Source organism: Aspergillus steynii, assembly GCF_002849105.1.
Source record: "Aspergillus steynii IBT 23096 chromosome Unknown P170scaffold_6, whole genome shotgun sequence".
Taxonomy (NCBI): Eukaryota; Fungi; Ascomycota; class Eurotiomycetes; order Eurotiales; family Aspergillaceae; genus Aspergillus; species Aspergillus steynii.
Genome location: NW_020194403.1, coordinates 2,385,435 through 2,405,390, shown reverse-complemented (window position 1 = coordinate 2,405,390; position 19,956 = coordinate 2,385,435). Strand labels below are relative to the sequence as shown.

Below are 19,956 nucleotides of genomic sequence, written 5' to 3'. Positions count from 1 at the left end.
GACATTCAACAACGGGAAATCACTGTATGTATTATCACCATCCAACTCCTAGGATATCATGATTCCCTATTCGATCCCATACCAGCACCACCCAAGTTGACAAGGCAAGATACCGCCTCTGTCAAAAGCTCATGGCCAACAACCGCGTCCCCATCAATTACCAAACGCCTCCGTTCCCATCGCTCTACGATCCCTTCCCCCGGCGCAATGGCGTCGCTTATTATCTCTACTACACGCGCGACATCTGGCGCTTCACACTCTACTGGACCTTGATTTTCTACGCAGCCAGCCACCTATTGGTCGCCGCCTGTGCGCTATTGACGCAAGGCCGGAATTGGCGGATCTGCCTGGCTGTTCCGATCATCTATGTTGCCATCGCAGGCTTAGAGGCGCTGATGGCCGGGAGCATAATCGGCCTTGTGTGAGTCTTGGTTCATCTGATCTATGACATCTGGAGGATGGTGGCTAACCCGGTGTTTAGTATAGGAAGTGTCTACGAAGCTGGCAACTTTCGAATGTCGACCTGGATACCCATCATCTGGGGTGGAATTAATGTTTTAGTCTTAATCCTGTCTAGCTTCCCTATGCAAGGGGGTCTATGAACACTGTGCAACAATCGGCAGACGATCACAACCTTATCGCAACCCGTCCGTTCTTCATGGAATAAACCAAGCACAGCTGGTGTCTGTACTATTGTATAGACCTAATAACCTTATAATATCCGAGTTATAATACATCCAGTGAAGAATCCGGTGCTCTTGAAAGCCATGCAAAAGGGAAAAGGCAAGAAATGAAAATCCTGCACAAAAGCTACCTACGTCTACGCCAATATCTCCGGACAAATTGTCAGTAAAATCGAACAGAAACCCGAGAGGCATCACCTTCCATATCCATTATCCGGAAAGCCACCACCTTGCAACCCAGGAAGACCCCCTGAGCCCATGGACGGAGGAATAGGACCAAAGTTCGCAGGGGGGAAATTCTGGGGCAAAGAGACGCCTTGAGAAAGCAGCTGCTTTTGTAGCTCTGCAAGGTCGACGTTCACAGGCGGTGTTCCCGGCATAGCAGGAGGCATGCTGAATCCAGGTATTCCAGCACCTGGAGGGAAATTGCCTCCTTGAGGCGCCTGTTGGGTAGACAGCAGCGCGGCCAAACGGCCAGGGTCCATTTGAGGCATTCCGGCTGGCATCCCACCCTGCGGCGGCGGCGGTTGGGGAGCGCCAATGCCAGGTAACAATGGCGCCGGCCCGTTCTGGGGACCGCTTCCCGGAGGTGCGCTCTGTATCCCGGGAAGAAACGAGCCTGCAGGTTTTCTCTGATCGACCAAGCTTTCGGCCTCGTCCTGCAGCTCCTGTTCTTCTTCCTCCCGCATCTGTCGCTTTCCAAAGCCTCGGTTCCACGTGCCTTGAGCCTCCGCGGCGTCTTCTCCGATGTGGAACCTATCCTTCATGTAGCTAGTCTCGCCGGGTCTAGCCCGAGACCAGAACCGCGTGAAATTATCTTTCGAACCGGAAGCAAGTATGTGTCCAAGCGGGTGCCAGTCCAGAGACCAGATCGTTGCGCCATGCGCATATTGGACCTTGTGGGCCGGGTGAATCACTTGCGCCGGCGTATTGGCGGGATCGGTGCTGTCGTACGGTGCGACCGTGGGCGCTTGACCCGACGGCATGTTAGGTTCGTCAAGCAGCCAGTGGTACAGCGATCCATCCTCGCTGCCTGTCGACACCAGTGTAGTGTGAATTGGATGCCACGTGAGAGACGAGACCGGCTTCTCGTGGCCCCGAAGAATGCAGATGTCCCGCATCATACGTAGATCAAAGATCCTTGCGGTCTGGTCCCGCGACGACGTTGCCAGAAGATTGCTGTTTACCGGCGAGAACCTCGTGGCAGTCACGGTGTTCTTATGGCTGTGCAGTGTTGTCAAGCATCGTGTCGTGCGTGGGTCCCAGAATTTAACCTGGTGGTCCTTAGATCCCGAAACCAACAACCCCTTGGTAGGATGCCAATCGCAGGACTTGACGTCCCAGTTATGGCCGGTAAGAACGGTGTCGGCAGTTCGAGAGGTGAAGTCGAAGATCTTCAAGGTCGTGTCGTCGGAGGCCGTGAGAAATTTGCTGTCGCTGGGGGACCATGCCAGGTCTCGCACCGCATCATGGTGCGCATCGTCAATCGTTTCCACGTTGTTGAAGTTCGGTCGCCAATATTTCACATCACCCTTCTGTCCTCCGGAAATCAGCCAATCATGGCTGTGCGACCAGGACAAAGAAGTCACTCCCGCTTGCAGTTGATCATAATGAGCCTGTTTCCCAATCAGCATGACAGCGGTCCTAGTCGCCTATAGTCCCGTAGAAAACGTACATCCATCACCGTTTCGAAGTTGAACGCCGTCCCATTCCACAACATAAACTCTCCAGTATGTCCACCCGTCAAGAGACGCCTGCCTTCGGGGGTCCATCGCACCACGGTAATCGGCTTTTTCGACTTTCCGATCGACTGATGTAGATGGCGCACGGGAATGGTGTCTGCCGGAGAATGAACGCGCGCCAACGGAGGGAGCATCTGAGAGAAGGAATCCAATCGATTAGTTTTCAGTCCGACAGTCCGTGTCAACAGAACGCGGAATCAACTTACATCCACCACATAGCTTGCACTTGGCCGTTCTACCTCCATCCGATGACCTCCCCTGTATTGCGGTCGTCGTGTGCGCATCCATTGTACGAGCGAGGAGCTATAATCCGTGACCAGTCCTAGAAAAGAGCTCTTAGCTTCTGCGGAAGAAATGATAGGACGGTGGTGATTTCACAACCGCAGATGCACCACAATAGAGATCAAAATAAAAATAAAATCTTACTTGGTCGTCGCGGGCCAGCCATTCCACCTTCGAAGGTCTTTTGCCCTCTCGAATATGGCGGGGCATCACCGCCCGATTCATCGTAATAGGCCATCGCAACAGAGCCGGGGCTGTCGTATCTAAATCACAAGGGAGGGAAGATAGCTGACGGGGAAATCGGAGCAGCTTGCGATCATGACAGGGGTCGAGAGTCGGAGATAGTGGCAAGAGCAAGACACGCGTAAGAAGGAATCAGTCGCTAAAACGGAGTCGACATGGCGTGCATGCAGGACGAACAAAAGGACCGGGACTGGACTTTCTTTGAGGACGGAAGACCGAGAGCGACTTGCCGGGCGGTCATGCGTTGCCCAATGACGGTCCGCTGCGACTCCCAAACACTTCGACCACCCCCGGTCAAGTCGAGGCCTTTGCTCCTTCGCCGTTACAATGCGCTACGTGCCAACCCCGCCGTCGTTTGGTTGGCTTTCCATGCTATAATTACCTGCTCGCCTCCCCCTCTTCCCCCCTTTCTCGTAATCTTTTCGTGTCCTTTGTCATGAGTGACCAGTCCGAGGCCTGGCCCGAGGGATTTCTGTCCTATGTTCCGAGCTATCTCCGCAATTGAGTCGAGAATCAGCGAGATCGTGAGCGTTCGCCCAGCTATCGGCGTGGGTGTTTCTTTCGCGCTACAGGGTCGACTACGATTGGGCTCTATAAGCCAGTAATTCTCCAACAACGTACAACCATGACTGAATCCAAGACGTCCGCGTCCCGGAACGCCGACAATGCCTCGAGCAGCGGGGTTTCATACTCAAAGCCTATGAATGGTACTTCTGTCCGTACCGACGCTTCTTCCGTGACTCCCGAGAGCACCAAAGGCAGCAAGGGCAAGAGAAGAAGTAAATACCGGCATGTCGCAGCATACCACTCGGAGGTGCGACACTCCAGCTTGAGTCGGGATTCCGATGCCTCGACCAGCTTCCTAGGGTTTCGGAACCTCATGGTCATCGTTCTAGGTAGGATGTTCTACTCCTGGGTCGTCTTTTCGCTCCCAGAACTAATACTTCTTCTCCGGGGACTAGTTGCGATGAACCTTCGATTAATCATTGAAAACTTCATGAAAGTGAGTCTTCTGAAGTTCGGGCTGTAGTGTTTCAAGCTAACCCCGACCTCGAAATAGTACGGGGTTCTCATTTGTATCAAATGCCACGACTATCGCAAACAGGATGTCGTGCTGGGCACGATGCTTTTCTCCCTGGTCCCATGCCAATTGTTCATCGCCTACGTTCTTGAGCTGTTTGCCGCAGGACGAGCCAAGCAGACCGTCGGGCGGAAGAAGAAGGACGGATCAGCCGAGGGAGACGAGCGAGACCAGCGGGCGTTTCGCACGATCTGGCGGTTCACCTTGTTCTTCCATATCGTGAACACCCTTCTCAACCTCGCCGTCACCAGCTTTGTCGTCTACTACTACATCCATCACCCCGGAATCGGTACTGTCTGCGAAGTCCACGCGCTCATCGTTGCGCTCAAGAACTGGTCCTATGCCTTTACCAACCGCGACCTTCGTGAGGCGATGCTCAATCCGTCCGCGGAGTCGGCCATTCCCGAACTATACTCGTCCCTTCCGTATCCTCGAAACATCAGTCTGGGGAACTTGACGTACTTTTGGCTCGCACCGACCTTGGTTTACCAGCCTGTTTATCCCCGGTCGCCGCGCATCCGCTGGTCGTTTGTCGCGAAACGTCTGTTCGAATTTCTCGGTTTGTCCGTGTTTATCTGGCTTCTCTCGGCCCAGTATGCCGCCCCGGTGCTGCGCAACTCGATTGAAAAAATCGCCGTGATGGATATTGCGTCGATCTTGGAACGGGTGATGAAGTTGTCCACGATTTCTCTCGTCATCTGGCTTGCCGGGTTCTTTGCCCTTTTCCAGTCGTTCTTGAATGCTCTGGCCGAGATCATGCGATTTGGCGACCGCGAATTCTACACAGATTGGTGGAACAGCTCGAGTCTTGGGGCCTACTGGCGGTCATGGAACCGACCGGTGTATCTCTTCATGAAGCGACATGTGTTCTCCCCCATGGTCGGAAGAGGGTACAGTCCATTTGCGGCCAGTGTGGTGGTGTTCACCCTCTCCGCTCTCTTGCATGAATTGCTCGTGGGGATCCCCACTCACAATGTCATCGGTAAAGACCCTATCCCCGAGTGCGTCAGAAATAAAAGGGGCGTCACATGTAACTAACGATGTCTAGGCGTTGCGCTTGCCGGGATGTTGTTTCAGCTTCCGCTGATCGCCATCACGGCTCCAATGGAGAAGATGAAGGACCCACTGGGTAAGGTTATCGGGAACTCCATCTTCTGGGTGAGCTTCTGCCTTGTAGGGCAGCCTCTGGGAGCGCTGCTGTACTTTTTTGCCTGGCAAGCGAAATATGGCAGTGTGAGCCGAATGTAGTGAGGTGACTTGGGCATAGATTCGACAGGTCAGAAGAAATATTACTATGGGGATGTTTAATCTGGTAATCGGAGGAAGTTGTTGCATGGTGGTTCATTCCTGCTTCCGTAAATATATACACGCATAGATTGGCGGATTCAATTGCAACGTGTTCTTTGCTTTCATATGTGGCCAAACCAAATCCGACTGGTCAGGCAACAGCGTGCACGTAGGAGTTCGAAACCAAATCCGACGGAGTTTGTGAGTGAGTCAATACCACCACAGATTGAAGGGGCCATCCGGACCGCGGGAAGCCTCGATTCCGAGTGGAAGCTTCTGCCCCGGATTCCGAGCACCCGACGTAATCCCCGCTGCCTGTCTTTTCTCCATGTTTTCCTGCAGGAGGTCTCCATTGCCGATTGCATAAATTGCAAGGTCTTCCTCTGTACTTCTCACCGCAATCACTCAATCACCTCTCTCAATCCAATTGCAATTGCAGTACACAACAGACTCCACCCACCGGTTAACTGTCTATTCCACCACAACATCCACAATGGTTACTACTCTGACCGTCCCCGACAACTACGGGTGAGTCCCCTCCCCTCCATATTTGATTCCTATTCTGATAGACTGCAGCGCCGTCATTGCCGTGGCTCTGGGTGCCATTCCCGTCATGGGCTTTGTTCATGGCAACGTGGTCACCAGTCTCCGGAAACACGCCAAGGTGCCGTATCCGCACAACTACGCGACCGTGGAGCAATGCAAGGAGAATGTACGTCGATAAGTAGTGGTTTACCCACTCCGCATGGATCAATTTGCCAAATGGCCATGCTCCCCACCCGGGCAGGACTCTCCACCCCAGATGAACGAGCCAACTGCCAGCCTGCCAGCCAGATAGATAGTCCAGCTAACCTCGCCCCAACAGCCCAAAGCCGAACAGTTCAACTGCGCTCAACGCGCCCACTCTAATTTCCTGGAGAACGCCACCCAAGCCATGTTCTTCACGCTCGCCGCCGGCCTGAAATACCCGCAGCTGGCGACGGGCCTCGGCGCCGCCTGGACCTTCTTCCGCGCGCTCTTCCTCTACGGCTATGTGTACTCGGGCAAGCCGCAGGGCAAGGGACGCTACATCGGGTCGTGGTTCTGGCCTGTGCAAGGTATTCTTTGGGGATTGACTGTTTTTGGAGTGGCGAAGGATTTGATTTCTTGGTAGATACTACCTAGGTTTGATTCAGTTTTTGATTGTATATTATGCCAAGGGTACGGCGGGTGGCTGCAAGTTGTGTCAGTTTGGTTTAAAATGATCGTTCAAATTGGGGTTGGTTGATTTTTGATACTTGAGCTGTTCATATATAGAGAGCCAGTCTATATTCTGTGAGATTCCCAGTGATTGTTAGTATAAGACTCCATCGTACTCCGTCTACCCCAGAGCTGCGCCACAAACACACCGCCGATCCCGTGGCTGACCGCCGTGGCTGGTGGTTCCCCTCCATTTGACGATGATATTTTTTGCCGACGAAATAGCATCTCGACTCGACTCGGTCGTACTATATCTGCTTGTTTCTATCTCTCGCTGAAATCTCAGGACACACGAGGGCATAACATCAAACCCAATCAACACACCAGCTCTCATATCATCCTCATCTCCACCACCCCGCATTACCCCTCCATCCGCCATGTCTTCCAAGTCGCAATTGACATACAGCGCCCGGGCCAGCACGCACCCCAATGCGCTGGCAAAGAAGCTCTTCGAGGTCGCCGAGGCCAAGAAGTCCAACGTCACGGTGTCCGCCGACGTGACGACCACCAAGGAGCTGTTGGATCTGGCTGACCGTATGCCCTGCCTCCCGCAGCCACGAGACGCAACCCTCAATCAATTAATTAACAATCTATGTATCTAACTAGGCCTCGGCCCCTACATCGCGGTCATCAAAACGCACATCGACATCCTGTCCGACTTCAGCGAAGAAACCATCACGGGCCTCAAGGCCCTCTCGCAGAAACACAACTTCCTCATCTTCGAAGACCGCAAGTTCATCGACATCGGCAACACCGTCCAGAAGCAGTACCACCGCGGCACCCTGCGCATCTCCGAGTGGGCCCACATCATCAACTGCAGCATCCTGCCCGGCGAGGGCATCGTCGAGGCCCTGGCCCAGACCGCCGAGTCCCCGGACTTCCCCTACGGCTCCGAGCGCGGCCTGCTCATCCTCGCCGAGATGACCTCCAAGGGGTCCCTGGCCACGGGCGCCTACACGACCGCGTCCGTCGACTACGCGCGCAAATACAAGGGCTTCGTGATGGGGTTCGTGTCCACCCGGTCCCTGGGGGAGGTGGTGTCGGAGAATAGCCAGGCGAGCGGGGACGAGGACTTCGTGGTCTTCACGACGGGGGTGAATCTGTCCTCGAAGGGGGATAAGCTGGGGCAGCAGTATCAGACTCCCGAGTCGGCGGTGGGTCGCGGCGCGGATTTCATCATCGCGGGTCGTGGCATCTACGCGGCGGAGGACCCGGTCGAGGCTGCGAAGCGTTATCAGGAGGAGGGCTGGAAGGCGTACTTGGCGCGGGTTGGCGGGCAATAGGTGGTGTTAATTTGTGCATGATTTATAAATAGTTTCCGGATTGGTAGTTATGAAGTATGACTGATTCAACTGTCCTCCGTATCACTTGGGATTGTTTCACAAGAGCTAAGAAGCAGGGCTAGTCTCGGGGGAATGGAGGATGGACTGACGGGCCTTGATGCAGCTATCTCGGTTGGAGACAGATAACGGCCGTGATGCAGAAGCAGCTCTGCAGGAGACGATAACCAAGTGGTTAGTCACTGATAAGATGATAACAGAGATAACGACATCCTCATCGTCGCTGCCATTTCGATGTATGCAGTCTGCATCGGACACAGATCTAGAGCCGTGTCAGTCGACTTAAGTTGTGTCTGAATGCTTGACCTTCCCTATCCGCAAAGCCAACCGGCCTGATCGACACTCCAGGATCGCAAGCTCCCTTGGCACCGCCAACCGAGGAGATAGAGAGCAGCCGTCGATTCGTTCCATCGGCAAAGGCCTCCAATGGATAAGCCGCCATGGCGTCGTTTCTCCTCATCGCTTCCCCTCACTGTTCTCCGTCCCGGTCGTCGCGAGCGCAGATTGGTCGCCGTCGATAAGCTTGCCTGCACTAGGGCCGTTAGTTTGGTCTACCCCGGATATCAGCTGCTTATCGGCAGGACGAGGTGACTTTGCATGCAGACGAGGTCGAATCACGCAGCTCCGATAGGTGCATCCGCGATGCAATGATGCCATGGGGGCTGCGAGGAGGGGATCTTTAAGCCCGGCCCATTTCCTCTGACGTGTTTGTCTTTTTATTTTTATGAGCGCGGGTCGTGCTATATTTCCCTCTCTCACTCTGTGTGTGTGTCTTTAATAAAACTGCCACTTTCTCGCTGTCAAAGACCATGGCCGACGAAAAGAATACCCCGCCCACGGTAGACGTGGAGCAAGACGTGAAGAAGAATGTCGACCCGACCTTGGAGAAACATGCCCACGATGCCGACGAGGCGATGAAGGCTTTCCAAGAGCTGCAGGGCGAATCGATCACGTTGGACGAGGCGACGAACAAGCGGCTGCTGCGGATTATTGACTGGCATATGATGCCGATCATGTGTTTTGTGTACGGAATGAATTATCTGGACAGTAGGTGTCTCTCGTGCGGTGTTGTTGTTATGACTGACGCTGACCGACTTTTGACAGAGACTACGCTCTCGTATGCCAGCGTCATGGGCCTGAAGCCGGATCTAGGCTTGGAAGGGGATCAATACCAGTGGCTGGGCAGTTTATTCTATTTCGGTTAGTTTTTTTGTGCTTGGGAGGCGCCAATGCAGATGATCGGTCAGACTGACCGAAACCAAGGATACCTGGCATGGGAATACCCGACAAATCGGCTGCTCCAGCTTCTTCCTCTAGGGAAGTACTCGGCCGCGTGTATCATTATATGGGGTGCAATCCTTTGCTGCTTTGCGGCGGTTCATAACTTTCCGGGGGCGGTTGCTATTCGGTGAGTTGCTCGCTGTGGTTTTGGGATCTTGCTAATCTCCTCTAGCTTCTTTCTGGGTGTTTTTGAGGCATCTGTCACTCCGGGGTTTGCTTTGTTGACCTCTCAGGTATGTCTCTTGTTCTTTCCTCCATGTCTCGTATTTTCTGACATCAGTCTGTCAGTGGTATACCAAACAAGAACAAGGCAGTCGAGTCAACATCTGGTTCAGTTTCAATGGCTGGGGACAAATCCTTGGTGGTTTCGTGGCATATGGCATTGCAGTCGGCACCGAGAGACATGGATCAGCCATCGAGCCCTGGAAGATCGTGTTCCTCGTAACCGGTCTACTCACGGTGGCCCTTGGAGTCATCTTTCTCTGGATCGTCCCAGACAGCCAGCTGAACTGCCGCTGGCTCAAGCAGGAGGACCGCGTTCTCGCCATTGCCCGCGTGCGCATCAACCAGCAGGGCATCGGAAACAAGTACTTCAAAATCTACCAGGTGAAGGAATCCGTGTTGGACCCCATGACCTGGGCCTTCTTCTTCTTTGCCCTCATCGCCAACATCCCCAACGGCGGCATCACCAATTTCTTCAACCAGCTGGTTAGACCCCTGCCCAACTCGCCTGAGTCCACCTAACAGCCAGCAGATCACTAGCTTCGGCTATACCGAAAAACAAAGCCTCCTCTACGGCACCCCCGGCGGCGCCGTCGAGATCGTCGCCCTCCTGCTGAACGGCTACATCGGCCAAATCACCAACCAACGCATCCTCTGCAGCTTCGGCGGCCTGATCACTTCCATCGTCGGGATGATCCTCATCGTCGCTCTCCCGCTGGACAACAATGTCGGTCGATTGATCGGGTACTACATGACGCAAGCCAGCCCGACGCCGTTCGTCGCGCTACTGTCGATGATCTCTTCCAATGTCGCCGGATATACCAAGAAAACGACGGTCGCTGCATTCTACCTCATCGGATACTGTGCTGGGAATATCATCGGTGCGCTCTCCAGTCTTAACCCCCCTTTCCAACTGTTTCGGCTGTCTAACATCCTGGGAATTGCACAGGCCCTCAAGTCTTCCGCCCACAAGACGCCCCGCGCTACGTCCCCGCCGAAATCACCATCATCGTCTGCTGGGGCGTCTGTCTCATCCTGCTGGGCTTTATCTGGTGGTGGTACAAGAAGGAGAATGAGCGGAAGGCCCGCGTCCGAGCGAGTCCGGAATACGTGAGGTTGGAGAACCAGGAGTACGTTGCCCACCACCTCCTTATATTCTGGCCCATCACTGCCCCTGATTGATACTAGGACTGATACTAACTATGATTCTAGATGGTTGGACCTGACGGATCGCGAGAATAGCGAGTTTGTGTATTCGTTGTGAGAATCTCTCCCTGTCTATACGCTGGGTTTCGTATGTTTTATCCGTCCGATTCCACCTGTCCTATCCTATTTCACCGTGGAGAAATCGTCTCTACACCACAGTACTGTTCTCATGAGATGGACGACGGACGATGAACGATATAAATGACATGAATGAAACGAATCCGAATACCACCTCATACACTTGTCTTCCTCTTTCTTTCGCTCCTACCACCTGCTTCTGACTCTCCTTCCTTGTATGCGGGTCTATTTTCCCGATAGAGAGTAGACGTAGATGGATGTCATCGTGAACCAACTACTGTATTAGGATCACTGACGCGAGGATGCCGTACCGCTGTAGGTGTGACTCATAGCCATCTGGTGTCTTCTGCTGGGTGTTAGCGATGGGTTTGTCGATGGGTAGATGGATGGATTGATAGTGGAGAGGATGCGAGAGGGTTGGAAGTAGAGGGTATACCCATCTATTTAACCATCCATCTATCTAGAGAGATACGAAGAAGGACGAGAGAGAGGAAGGAGGAGAGATACAGCGAGGAAGGAACAAAGGAAGGCCGTACAGCTACAGCTACAGCTACAGCTACACTGCAAGACCTTGTTGCTCTTCTACTCTACTCTACTTCTCAGCACTCTACTGTTGCGACCTCAAACCCAGCTAGGCTGGAATGGAAGCTACCTATCTGTGTACATGTCCTTCCCTAGTCTTTCCATATTCCTCCTACCCTGCCAACCCAACCCTATCCACCCTCCCACCTCCCCAAGCCAAGAAGTCAGCCAAATCCAAGTCATCGTCATCAGAAAGCACCAAAAGAAAAAGCCAAGAAAGAAGGAAGAACTCACAGGTTTCACTCCAGCCAAAGACTGAAGTTCGTTACCAGAGAGTCCAAGAAAGCGCAGCCTGTTCAGAACAAACCACACCCTCCCTTACCCCTCTGATAACCCAGGCCCGTCCCAACCGCCCAACCAAGGGACCTGGAAGTGTCTTTCGAGAAAGACAAGAGCAGTCGAATGTCCCTGTAGAAGAAGAAGGAGGAGAAGAGGAAGATTGTATTAGTGTGCCATCCGTAACCCGCCCGATTGTTCTTTCTGTCCTGTTCTTTTTTTTCTTTGGTGCCATCCGTAACCCGCCCTATGATTTTTCTGATTTTCTTTTCTTTCTGTTTCTTTTTTTTTTTCTTTTGTTTGCCCGTCCGTAACCCGCCCGATTGTTTTTTCTGTTTTTCTTTTTTTCTTTTTTCTCTTTTCTCTTTTTTTCCTCGATCGATTGGTTGGGGAAGATAGAAAGGGAAGACAGTCAAGGTAAGATAGGTAAGATGATAGCAGAGAAGACAAGGCAAAGGCAAAGTAATGTAGGAAAAAAAGTAGGGAGAAGTGCTTGCAAAGACACAAGGAAAGAAATAAGACAAGTAAAGGCTGGTAAGGTAGTAGTAGATAAGACAAGGAAAGAAATAAGGCAAGAAAAGAAGAAGCAGAGAGAGGTGCTTGCAGAGAGACAAGGAAAGAAATAAGGCGAGTAGAAGGAAGCAGAAGAAGAAAGGAAAAGTCGACTAGGTGACAGGAGTCATGCATCCGGTAGCCCCAGTATGCAGCTCCTGTCTAACTCGCCCTGCAAGAGGGTGGGCTACGAGGAGGGGAGTTGGAGAAGGAAAGGAAGAAGAAGAGGAAGAGGGAGAGGAAGGGGGAATTTATACGCAGGGAAACGGCGCTAGCAGTAAGCGACGCAATAATCGGTGGCAAAAGAGCATGAGATTTGTATAGGAAAAAGTGATGCTCTAGCTGGAGGGGGGTCAGGATGTCGTAGTGAATGATGGTGGTGAAGTGGAAGCTTCCGTGGTTGGGGTGAAGCTCTGGGAGTGATGGAGCGGCCGGATTGGAGGGTCATTCACTGGGAAAGTTTGCTGGGATCGATGTTACTGTTGCAACAGAAGGCAGAAGCTGAATGATGCAGTTATTCGTTCGTGATGCGTCAGGAAGTTAGTTTTCCGGGAGGATACTCGAGGATTCTAGCTCGGGGACGCGTCTAGAGGGAGGGAGGTTTGTACTGCGGCTGTAGAAGACGGGAAAAGCCCTGGAGAAACGGTAAAAGAGACTGAGCTAATGATCTACTCTACAGCATCCACTCCGCAGCATTTTGATATCGAGATGGAAGCTCTTGTATGCAGGGGACATGCAGACGAATCTGCAGACAGGAGTCATTCCGACCGGCAACTCATGTCATGATTCCTCATCGTTGCATTGAGCAGAAACCTCGTCCAGGTTAAGTCACAGTTGCATAGTATCTTACTCTTTCTGAGGGGCGGATGGCAATCTTGGTAAAATAGCATCTTCTGCGGCAAGCGTGCCGTCATGCTAGCAGCAGGCAGCAACGCATCAAACTCCACGATCCCCTTCCTACTGCAAGATGCTACCCTGCCAATGGCAAAAGATTCGCCATTCTACCATCACAGCTTCAGAGTCTGCAAGGGATTATCTGTCTAGATATTCGGTCAGTCCGTAAGGTTTGAATAAAGTATAATCGGCTAGCCCTACATCCGTTCTCTGGTATACCGTATGCCACCAACAGTTAACAGTACTAACGCACTAACGTTCTAACGTAAACGACTCGGCCAACGCAGCATCAGTATCCCTTCTCGGTTGATCCCTGCGCGATCATCTCGGTGGCCGACAAGGATAGCTGCAGGATGTACAGTCCGATCCCCACGTGCCGAACGCCGAAATGCGCCTGAGGAATCCGTCGGGGCACTTTGGCTACGTCATCCTCGCGTGGCTGACAGCGCCGCACCCGAATTCCTCTCAAGGCGGAGTCCGAACCACAGGTTATGAAAGATGGGGCTGAACATAATCACCTTTTCTGGATGAGAATGCTGCGGTCTTCGGATTCAGGAGGTCGATTTAGGATTGTACGGAGTAGGAGAGATGGGGCTGGTGGTTAAGGTACTACTAGTGATGACTATCGAGTTCTTGCCGTGCGCCAAAAGGGGTCAACCAGGGGGATTCTCGGCGAAACCACCTACACGTATGCTCGGTGGATGTCTTTTGGTTTGTTCTTATTATGATTATCATTGCGATTATTCCCCTTAATCCTTCATGCAAGTCCTTCAATTCGTAGGAATGGCACCGCTGCTCATTCTGATCTGTCATACCTACCTACCTACTACACTATGACCGGTCACCAGGCTGGAATCGACAAGGTGAGTCGTGACACGTCCAGCCCAGTTTGCTGTCGTGGAGCACATACCGGCGGGTGATGTCAGCCACGCCGTGCTACCCTATGCGCAGGTCGAAATAGGAGTTCATTGCCCTGGTCAGTTCTTGTCTGCAATAGGTACTTCTTACTTCCACTACTAAATACCTCTCGATTTCCCGCCAGAAACTGGCGGTCAACCGAGCGGGCCAATCAGGGGGCCCGTCGGAGGGGCATGGCGGAGCAGGCGGGGCGCGGAAGCGGAGATTCGCTGCGGTGGGGGCTTTTAGTCTTTGGCAGCCTCTGTTTTCTTCTGCTTTTTTCCTTTCTTTTCCTTTCCGTGGACTTTCTCGAAGGAAAGAGTCGATCGCAGGTTCGGCGGAGTCGATGCCGACACTCGACGCTCGAGAGTCCGGGCGCGGACGGCCTCAGGCAGCGACCGGTGCCTGCCAGGGCTGCAGGCACGGTCGATCTAGACTCGGGCTTCATGCAGGGGAAAGACATCGCAGCCATGGGCGCTCAATTCCGGTTTGACGGGCTCGTTCCCTGGCACCGACCGGCACCGTCGCCTCCTGGCCTCGAGTGTCTCGGGCGAATGCGGGGAGGGGATTTGACATGTTGGACAATCGTTGCTGAATCGGTGCGGCCAGACCGGAGGGGCTTGCGATCTGAACCGGCGCGAACTGGACACCCACTGTCGGTGAAGCAGCACTAAACCACCGCTAAAGTAGGCAAGAAAACTTAACTAAAGTCCGCTCAGAGTCAAGACCGGCTCTGCAGGTAAAAGCGCCCCAGTCGGTGAGACGCAGGATCGATTATCACACCATCGCCATTCCTTGACGGCTTAAAAGGCATGCGGATGCCTCCAGACTCGTCCGCCTGACCGGTCACGGCCAATTTGGGTCTTTCGTTCCTTGCGTCTCTCGTTCTTTGACTTTCTTTCTTTTGCATTTGTTCGTTCTTTTCTTTTGATCTGTGGTCCTCTGGAAAATCCCTCGTCTTTGACGGTCCACCCCACCATCGACAAAGCATCAATCACTTTCTTCGTTTCCTATCTTCCTGGCCTTTCACTAAAAGTAAACTGCGACTCGACTTCCCCTCCTCGGAACCCTAATCTTATCGATCGTCTTCCTCTCAACCGCCCCCTCCTTCGACTCCAAAAGATCGTCGCTATCGTTATCGTTATTCATACTGAGCGTCTTCCCGTTCTCATGGTCGGCTGATCTCCACCAATAATTCACGCTCCTGACCTGCCTCGCTGTCTTCAGGCATTCGGGCATGTGAATGCTTGGGTGCAAGTGAATCCCTCCTTTCTTTAGTCCTGATGGCTGCTGCCTCCACATGCTCCGTCCGCCATCCGGTTCACGGCGCCTACTGTGACAATGGTCCACCTCATGGGGCACATATTAATAGCAGCCATAACCGCCCGCTGCATATAGTTCCTCAGCCTGCCCTTGCGTCGTCTCCACCCACTACAAACCCCGGAGATGTCTCAACCCTTTCTGCTGTCGAAGTCGATCTTGCCTCGCAATCCATCTCCTCTCTGAATATCATGGAAGTCAAGGAAACCATGCTGCACGTTACCGAGCTTCCTCTCGAGAGCCCAGGCCTCGCTGTCGTCGAGCAGCCCTCGTCTCCGAAGATGGAGAGTATCCAAGAGTCGACGTCCACCGGATTGGACGTGCCCGCAGCCACTTCCTCGCCGGCGTCTGCCAAACGTCGGACGCCCAAGCGAAAGCGAACCGCCTCACCTCCTTCGCCTGCCTCGACCACTCCCTCCCAGCATCTCCGTTCAACATCACGCAGCACTCGACGCTCTGCGCCGCCCGGAAGCCGTCATAGCTCGCTGCATTCGCACCGCCGCGCGGTGACCACCTCTTCTCTCACTCCGTCCTCTCAGCCCAGTCCTAGCGACCCTGAAACCAGGCGCCAGCACCTCCTCGCCTTGCATCGCGAATCTTGTCGCCTCTTCCAGAACAACGGACTCGTCAAGGAAACCGAGCCCAACACACCCTCGCCTTCCTCCACCGGAGCCCTGCATAGCACCCCTCCACGCACCGTGCGCACCTACTCAGACCTCAGCACGCCACCTCTATCTCCCACCCTGCACTCCATGTCCAGCAGGACCGCCCAAAGACCGCACTTCCCCCCTCCCCGCCGCACCTGCTCCGCCTTCACTGCGCGAGACTCGGAGCCCATCTCCCCCATCCACCCCTCCACCACCGTCATCGACTGGACCTCGCCGTCGACCCGCCGCCGCGAGTACAAGAAGATCGACCGCGCCAGCAGCGGCGTGCGCGGGTTCTGGCGCCGCGTGGCGCCGCGCTGGGCGCGCTTCGGCGGCGACCGCACCCCGTTCTTCGAGCAGGACAAAGACGGCAAGGGCAATTACGAGGGTAGCGTGCGTCGCTTCCGTATGGATTTGCCCGACGAAACGCCCGCTGTGCCCGAGAGAGCGGGGACCATGCGCGGGCTGAACTTGAAGAGAAAACTTGTGGGGAGGACGAGAAGTGATACTGCTTGAGGGCTTGATTTGATTAGAGAGAGACCCTGGTGGTACGCCGTGGAAATACCCCATAGAGCAAGGCTATCCGGCGCCGGCGAGGATAGCTCTTGAAGGACGCAACATCGCAAGGGAAGAAGAGAAGCCTGGGGCTTTCAAGAATAGGTTAGGCTGGGCTTTTTGATATTGCTTTAGAAGGTGGTTATGGATGAAGGATGTGTTGAGCACACCACCTAGGTACATACACACACGTACCTATGGACGGGAGACAGAAGTGGAGTGGATGCTTGCTGATGCTGTCTGACTGACTGGCTGGCTGGTTGAGATTTGAAGTTATGATACCCATTGAGAATTGCAGTAGACTGAACCGAGTTCAATCTTTATTTTATCTTTCCATGTGCATATATGTGCATATAGATGGATCTTGATTCTAATTCTACCAATGCAACGTGCTAATAATAATAAAGCAATCCACAACTTTTCATCCCATAATCAAACCCAAAAAACGCCGTGGCCTCAAATCCAATCAAACTCTCTCAACATCGTCAGATACAGACATAAATATGAACTGAAATATAGGGTATATCAACCGAAGTGTGTAAAATCGAGCGAAACTTCCACAGCATCCACCACTCTCAAGCATAGATATCGACACCGACACCGACACGAGTCCCATGCTACCATATCATCAAGCCAACCCAACAAGCAACCTCACAGCATGTCGAAATCGTCCAGCTTGTCGCGGTACTGCATGATATTCCGCTTGATCTTGCTGCTATCCACCCAGGTGACATAGTCCTCCATGTTGCGGGTGACCAAGAACGCCGAGTCGGTGACGACCTCGGTTCCGACGCGGACATGGCCCTGCTCGATGAACGTGACGGCCTGATATCATTAGCACCCGCATGTCCCTCTCCCTCTCCCTCATCCTAATCCCCAAAGAAGAAGGGGAGAGAAAACTCACCGTCTTAATATTCTCCACCATCCCATTCCTCGCCATCACCACGCCCAACCGTCTCCGACAGAACGCCGAAACAGTCACCTCGCGCTCGACGCGCGACAGCCCGGCCCCCTGCTCGCGACTCTGCTTCAGGATCCCCATGCGCCACAACTTGTCCAGCATGTCGGCTTCGATCTTCTTGCGGAGGGGGTCGGTGCTGGGGTCCAGCTGCGACAGCCGGTGCGCGAGCTGTCGCAGCGATCCGCAGAGCGAGTTGTACTTCTTGTAGTCGAGCGGGTGCTGCAGGTAGTAGCGGGCTCGGACGGTCGATTCGCGGTGGTCGTTGTCGGATTTGTAGGTTTCGAAGTTGTGCTTGCGGAGGAGTCTGGGAGGGAGTTGTTAGTTGGGTCTGGGTCTGGGGTGGGGGTGGAAGGGAGGGGTACTTTTTCTCGTGATGCTTGAGTTGTCGGACCATTTTGGCGGTGTTGCGGGGGATTTAGTTTGGTTGGGATAGTAGGTAGATCGGTGGAGGGTCGGACTGGAAAATGAAGATAAAATTGCGATGGGCGGTGTGCGGTGTTGCTTATTCTGCCGGGTTTATTGGCTTGGCGCAGGGCGGTCCAGGAGTCGAGTATTGGTGCTACGATTGCTTGTCGGTGTATGGGAAATCTGGAGGACGTTGGTGTTTTTTTTCCTTAATTTTTGTATTATGAAATTGTCAGGCAAGATACCTAGTATCCAGCAATAAATGTATTCAGATAGACAGCAGCTTATCTCGAGCTAATCTGTTGCCCGATCTATACACGTGATCGGAGAAACCCTCCTCCGTAGGCCACCTTTACTTTCCCTCCCCGTGCGAGAACTATATTGTACTTCCAGCTCCAACCGGCAAACATCCATTCTCGCCGGCAGCTTCTTCCACCACCTTGAGATCTTGGCTGATCTCGAGCTCCTGGATATTTCATTATTGACATCTACAGCTGTCATTATAAAGAAACTCGATCCACCGCATTCTACTGTGGTTTGCGACTCGCTATCTCAACACCTATCTACCGAATTACCTCAGATTGTTATCTTCAATCGAATACCTGAACCGATCCGACATTAGAATCCGCGACGCAGGAGCTGCATCGCTCGCAGCTCATTCACAATGCGTCTCTTCTGCCTTTTTCTCGTCCTCGCAGTATGTCTGCTGCAGGTCGTTCTCGCCGCCGAGGATTACTACAAGATCCTGGGGCTAGACAAATCCGCCTCCGAGCGGGATATCAAGCGGGCGTACCGGACGCTGAGCAAGAAGTTCCATCCGGATAAGAACCCGTTCGTTCTCCCAATCTCAATACACCTAAATGGGCCAGATAAGACCCGCTGACTTTGACAGAGGCGATGAAACCGCGCGCGAAAAGTTCGTCGAAATCGCCGAAGCCTACGATGTGCTCTCCACCTCCACGACGCGCAAGATCTACGACCAATACGGCCACGAAGGCGTCGAGCAGCACCGCTCCGGCGGCACCGCCGGCCGACAATCCCACGACCCGTTCGATATCTTCTCGCGCTTCTTCGGCGGCGGCGGACACTTCGGCCACGCGCCGGGCCACCGTCGCGGTCCGGACATGGAGTTCCGCGTGGGCCTGCCGCTGCGCGATTTCTACAACGGACGCGAGGTTGAGATTACCCTGGAGAAGCAGCAGATCTGCGACGCCTGCGAGGGCACCGGGTCCGCCGACAAGGAGGTCATCACGTGCGACAAGTGTTCCGGGCGCGGGGCGTTCATCCAGAAACACATGCTGGCACCGGGCATGTTCCAGCAGGTGCAGATGCAGTGCGACAAGTGCGGCGGGCAAGGGAAGATGGTGAAGAAGCCGTGCGGCGTGTGCGGTGGGCACCGCGTCGTGCGGCGCGACGTCGACACCTCGTTCACCGTCGAGCCGGGCATGGACAAGGGGCAGAAGATCGTGTTCGAGAACGAGGCGGACGAGAGCCCCGACTGGATCGCCGGCGACCTGGTGCTGGTGCTGGAGGAGCGGGAGCCCGAGCTCGGCAAGTCCGAGGACCAGCGCACCGACGGGACCTTCTTCCGACGCAAGGGCCGCGATCTGTTCTGGAAAGAGGCGCTCTCGCTGCGCGAGGCCTGGATGGGCGAGTGGTCGCGCAACCTCACGCATCTGGACGGACACATCGTTCACCTCTCCCGCTCGCGCGGCCAGGTCGTGCAGCCACTTTCCGTGGAAACCGTCGTGGGCGAAGGCATGCCGGCGTACTCGGAGGGCCATCTCCACGACCAGTCCGACGAGGACGACGACGTCCCCGGAAACCTGTACGTCGAGTACTCCGTCATCCTGCCGGACCAGATGGAAAGCGGCATGGAGAAGGAATTCTTTTCGCTGTGGGAGAAATGGAGGAAGAAGATCGGGGTTGATCTCGCGGCCGATGGGAACCGGCCCAAGCCTTCTGCAGAAGACGTGAAGGACGAGTTATGATTTTAATTTTTGAATATAGATAAGTTAGAAATTGACTTTGTCACTTCTGTGCCTGTAGAGTTATAGTCCTTAAGATGCGTACCTTGAGGACCGTCATGAGGACATGGATCGATCTTATTCCTACTTATGCACACATACATGACTCAGCGGATGCCTGTTGATAAACAAGGAGGCTATCCTTGCTTCTCCATT

At 53.8% G+C, this 19,956-nt stretch overlaps 9 protein-coding genes across 9 annotated transcripts; 7 read left to right on the top strand and 2 right to left on the bottom strand.

Moving 5' to 3' along the window:
• The first annotated feature begins 23 nt into the window (after positions 1 to 23).
• Positions 24 to 740, top strand: P170DRAFT_234760 (uncharacterized protein). The gene is made up of 2 exons (XM_024842914.1): positions 24 to 421; positions 482 to 740. Exons 1-2 carry the CDS (start codon positions 132 to 134, stop codon positions 600 to 602), a joined length of 411 nt encoding a protein of 136 aa, XP_024702399.1. The 5' UTR covers positions 24 to 131; the 3' UTR covers positions 603 to 740.
• On the bottom strand, positions 678 to 3,115 carry P170DRAFT_412677 (WD40 repeat domain-containing protein). The gene is made up of 4 exons (XM_024846940.1): positions 2,852 to 3,115; positions 2,632 to 2,747; positions 2,359 to 2,559; positions 678 to 2,299 (listed from the first exon to the last, which is right to left on the bottom strand). The coding sequence occupies exons 1-4, from the start codon at positions 2,943 to 2,945 to the stop codon at positions 878 to 880; spliced, it is 1,833 nt and encodes a 610-aa protein (XP_024702398.1). The 5' UTR covers positions 2,946 to 3,115; the 3' UTR covers positions 678 to 877.
• A 172-nt stretch (positions 3,116 to 3,287) lies between these two features.
• Positions 3,288 to 5,418, top strand: P170DRAFT_438819 (putative diacylglycerol O-acyltransferase (DgaT)). Its single transcript, XM_024849691.1, has 4 exons — positions 3,288 to 3,846; positions 3,913 to 3,953; positions 4,011 to 5,013; positions 5,080 to 5,418. Exons 1-4 carry the CDS (start codon positions 3,576 to 3,578, stop codon positions 5,277 to 5,279), a joined length of 1,515 nt encoding a protein of 504 aa, XP_024702397.1. The 5' UTR covers positions 3,288 to 3,575; the 3' UTR covers positions 5,280 to 5,418.
• A 219-nt stretch (positions 5,419 to 5,637) lies between these two features.
• On the top strand, positions 5,638 to 6,634 carry P170DRAFT_438817 (MAPEG family protein). Its single transcript, XM_024849690.1, has 3 exons — positions 5,638 to 5,846; positions 5,895 to 6,030; positions 6,184 to 6,634. The coding sequence occupies exons 1-3, from the start codon at positions 5,812 to 5,814 to the stop codon at positions 6,469 to 6,471; spliced, it is 459 nt and encodes a 152-aa protein (XP_024702396.1). The 5' UTR covers positions 5,638 to 5,811; the 3' UTR covers positions 6,472 to 6,634.
• A 150-nt stretch (positions 6,635 to 6,784) lies between these two features.
• On the top strand, positions 6,785 to 7,915 carry pyrG (orotidine-5'-phosphate decarboxylase pyrG). Its single transcript, XM_024845837.1, has 2 exons — positions 6,785 to 7,091; positions 7,164 to 7,915. Exons 1-2 carry the CDS (start codon positions 6,935 to 6,937, stop codon positions 7,838 to 7,840), a joined length of 834 nt encoding a protein of 277 aa, XP_024702395.1. The 5' UTR covers positions 6,785 to 6,934; the 3' UTR covers positions 7,841 to 7,915.
• A 754-nt stretch (positions 7,916 to 8,669) lies between these two features.
• Positions 8,670 to 10,749, top strand: P170DRAFT_388290 (allantoate permease family MFS transporter). Its single transcript, XM_024845836.1, has 8 exons — positions 8,670 to 8,944; positions 9,002 to 9,097; positions 9,161 to 9,305; positions 9,351 to 9,411; positions 9,467 to 9,886; positions 9,933 to 10,281; positions 10,350 to 10,530; positions 10,613 to 10,749. The coding sequence occupies exons 1-8, from the start codon at positions 8,707 to 8,709 to the stop codon at positions 10,662 to 10,664; spliced, it is 1,542 nt and encodes a 513-aa protein (XP_024702394.1). The 5' UTR covers positions 8,670 to 8,706; the 3' UTR covers positions 10,665 to 10,749.
• Positions 10,750 to 15,168: 4,419 nt separating this feature from the next.
• P170DRAFT_448773 (uncharacterized protein) lies at positions 15,169 to 16,368 on the top strand (the record flags this gene model as incomplete). The annotated part of the gene is made up of 1 exon (XM_024850992.1): positions 15,169 to 16,368. The coding sequence occupies one exon, from the start codon at positions 15,169 to 15,171 to the stop codon at positions 16,366 to 16,368; it is 1,200 nt and encodes a 399-aa protein (XP_024702393.1).
• Positions 16,369 to 16,746: 378 nt separating this feature from the next.
• Positions 16,747 to 17,992, bottom strand: P170DRAFT_388287 (snoRNA-binding rRNA-processing protein IMP3). Its single transcript, XM_024845835.1, has 3 exons — positions 17,731 to 17,992; positions 17,312 to 17,672; positions 16,747 to 17,232 (listed from the first exon to the last, which is right to left on the bottom strand). Exons 1-3 carry the CDS (start codon positions 17,760 to 17,762, stop codon positions 17,059 to 17,061), a joined length of 567 nt encoding a protein of 188 aa, XP_024702392.1. The 5' UTR covers positions 17,763 to 17,992; the 3' UTR covers positions 16,747 to 17,058.
• A 180-nt stretch (positions 17,993 to 18,172) lies between these two features.
• On the top strand, positions 18,173 to 19,788 carry P170DRAFT_466426 (putative DnaJ domain protein). Its single transcript, XM_024852414.1, has 2 exons — positions 18,173 to 18,604; positions 18,666 to 19,788. Exons 1-2 carry the CDS (start codon positions 18,438 to 18,440, stop codon positions 19,762 to 19,764), a joined length of 1,266 nt encoding a protein of 421 aa, XP_024702391.1. The 5' UTR covers positions 18,173 to 18,437; the 3' UTR covers positions 19,765 to 19,788.
• Positions 19,789 to 19,956: the final 168 nt, after the last annotated feature.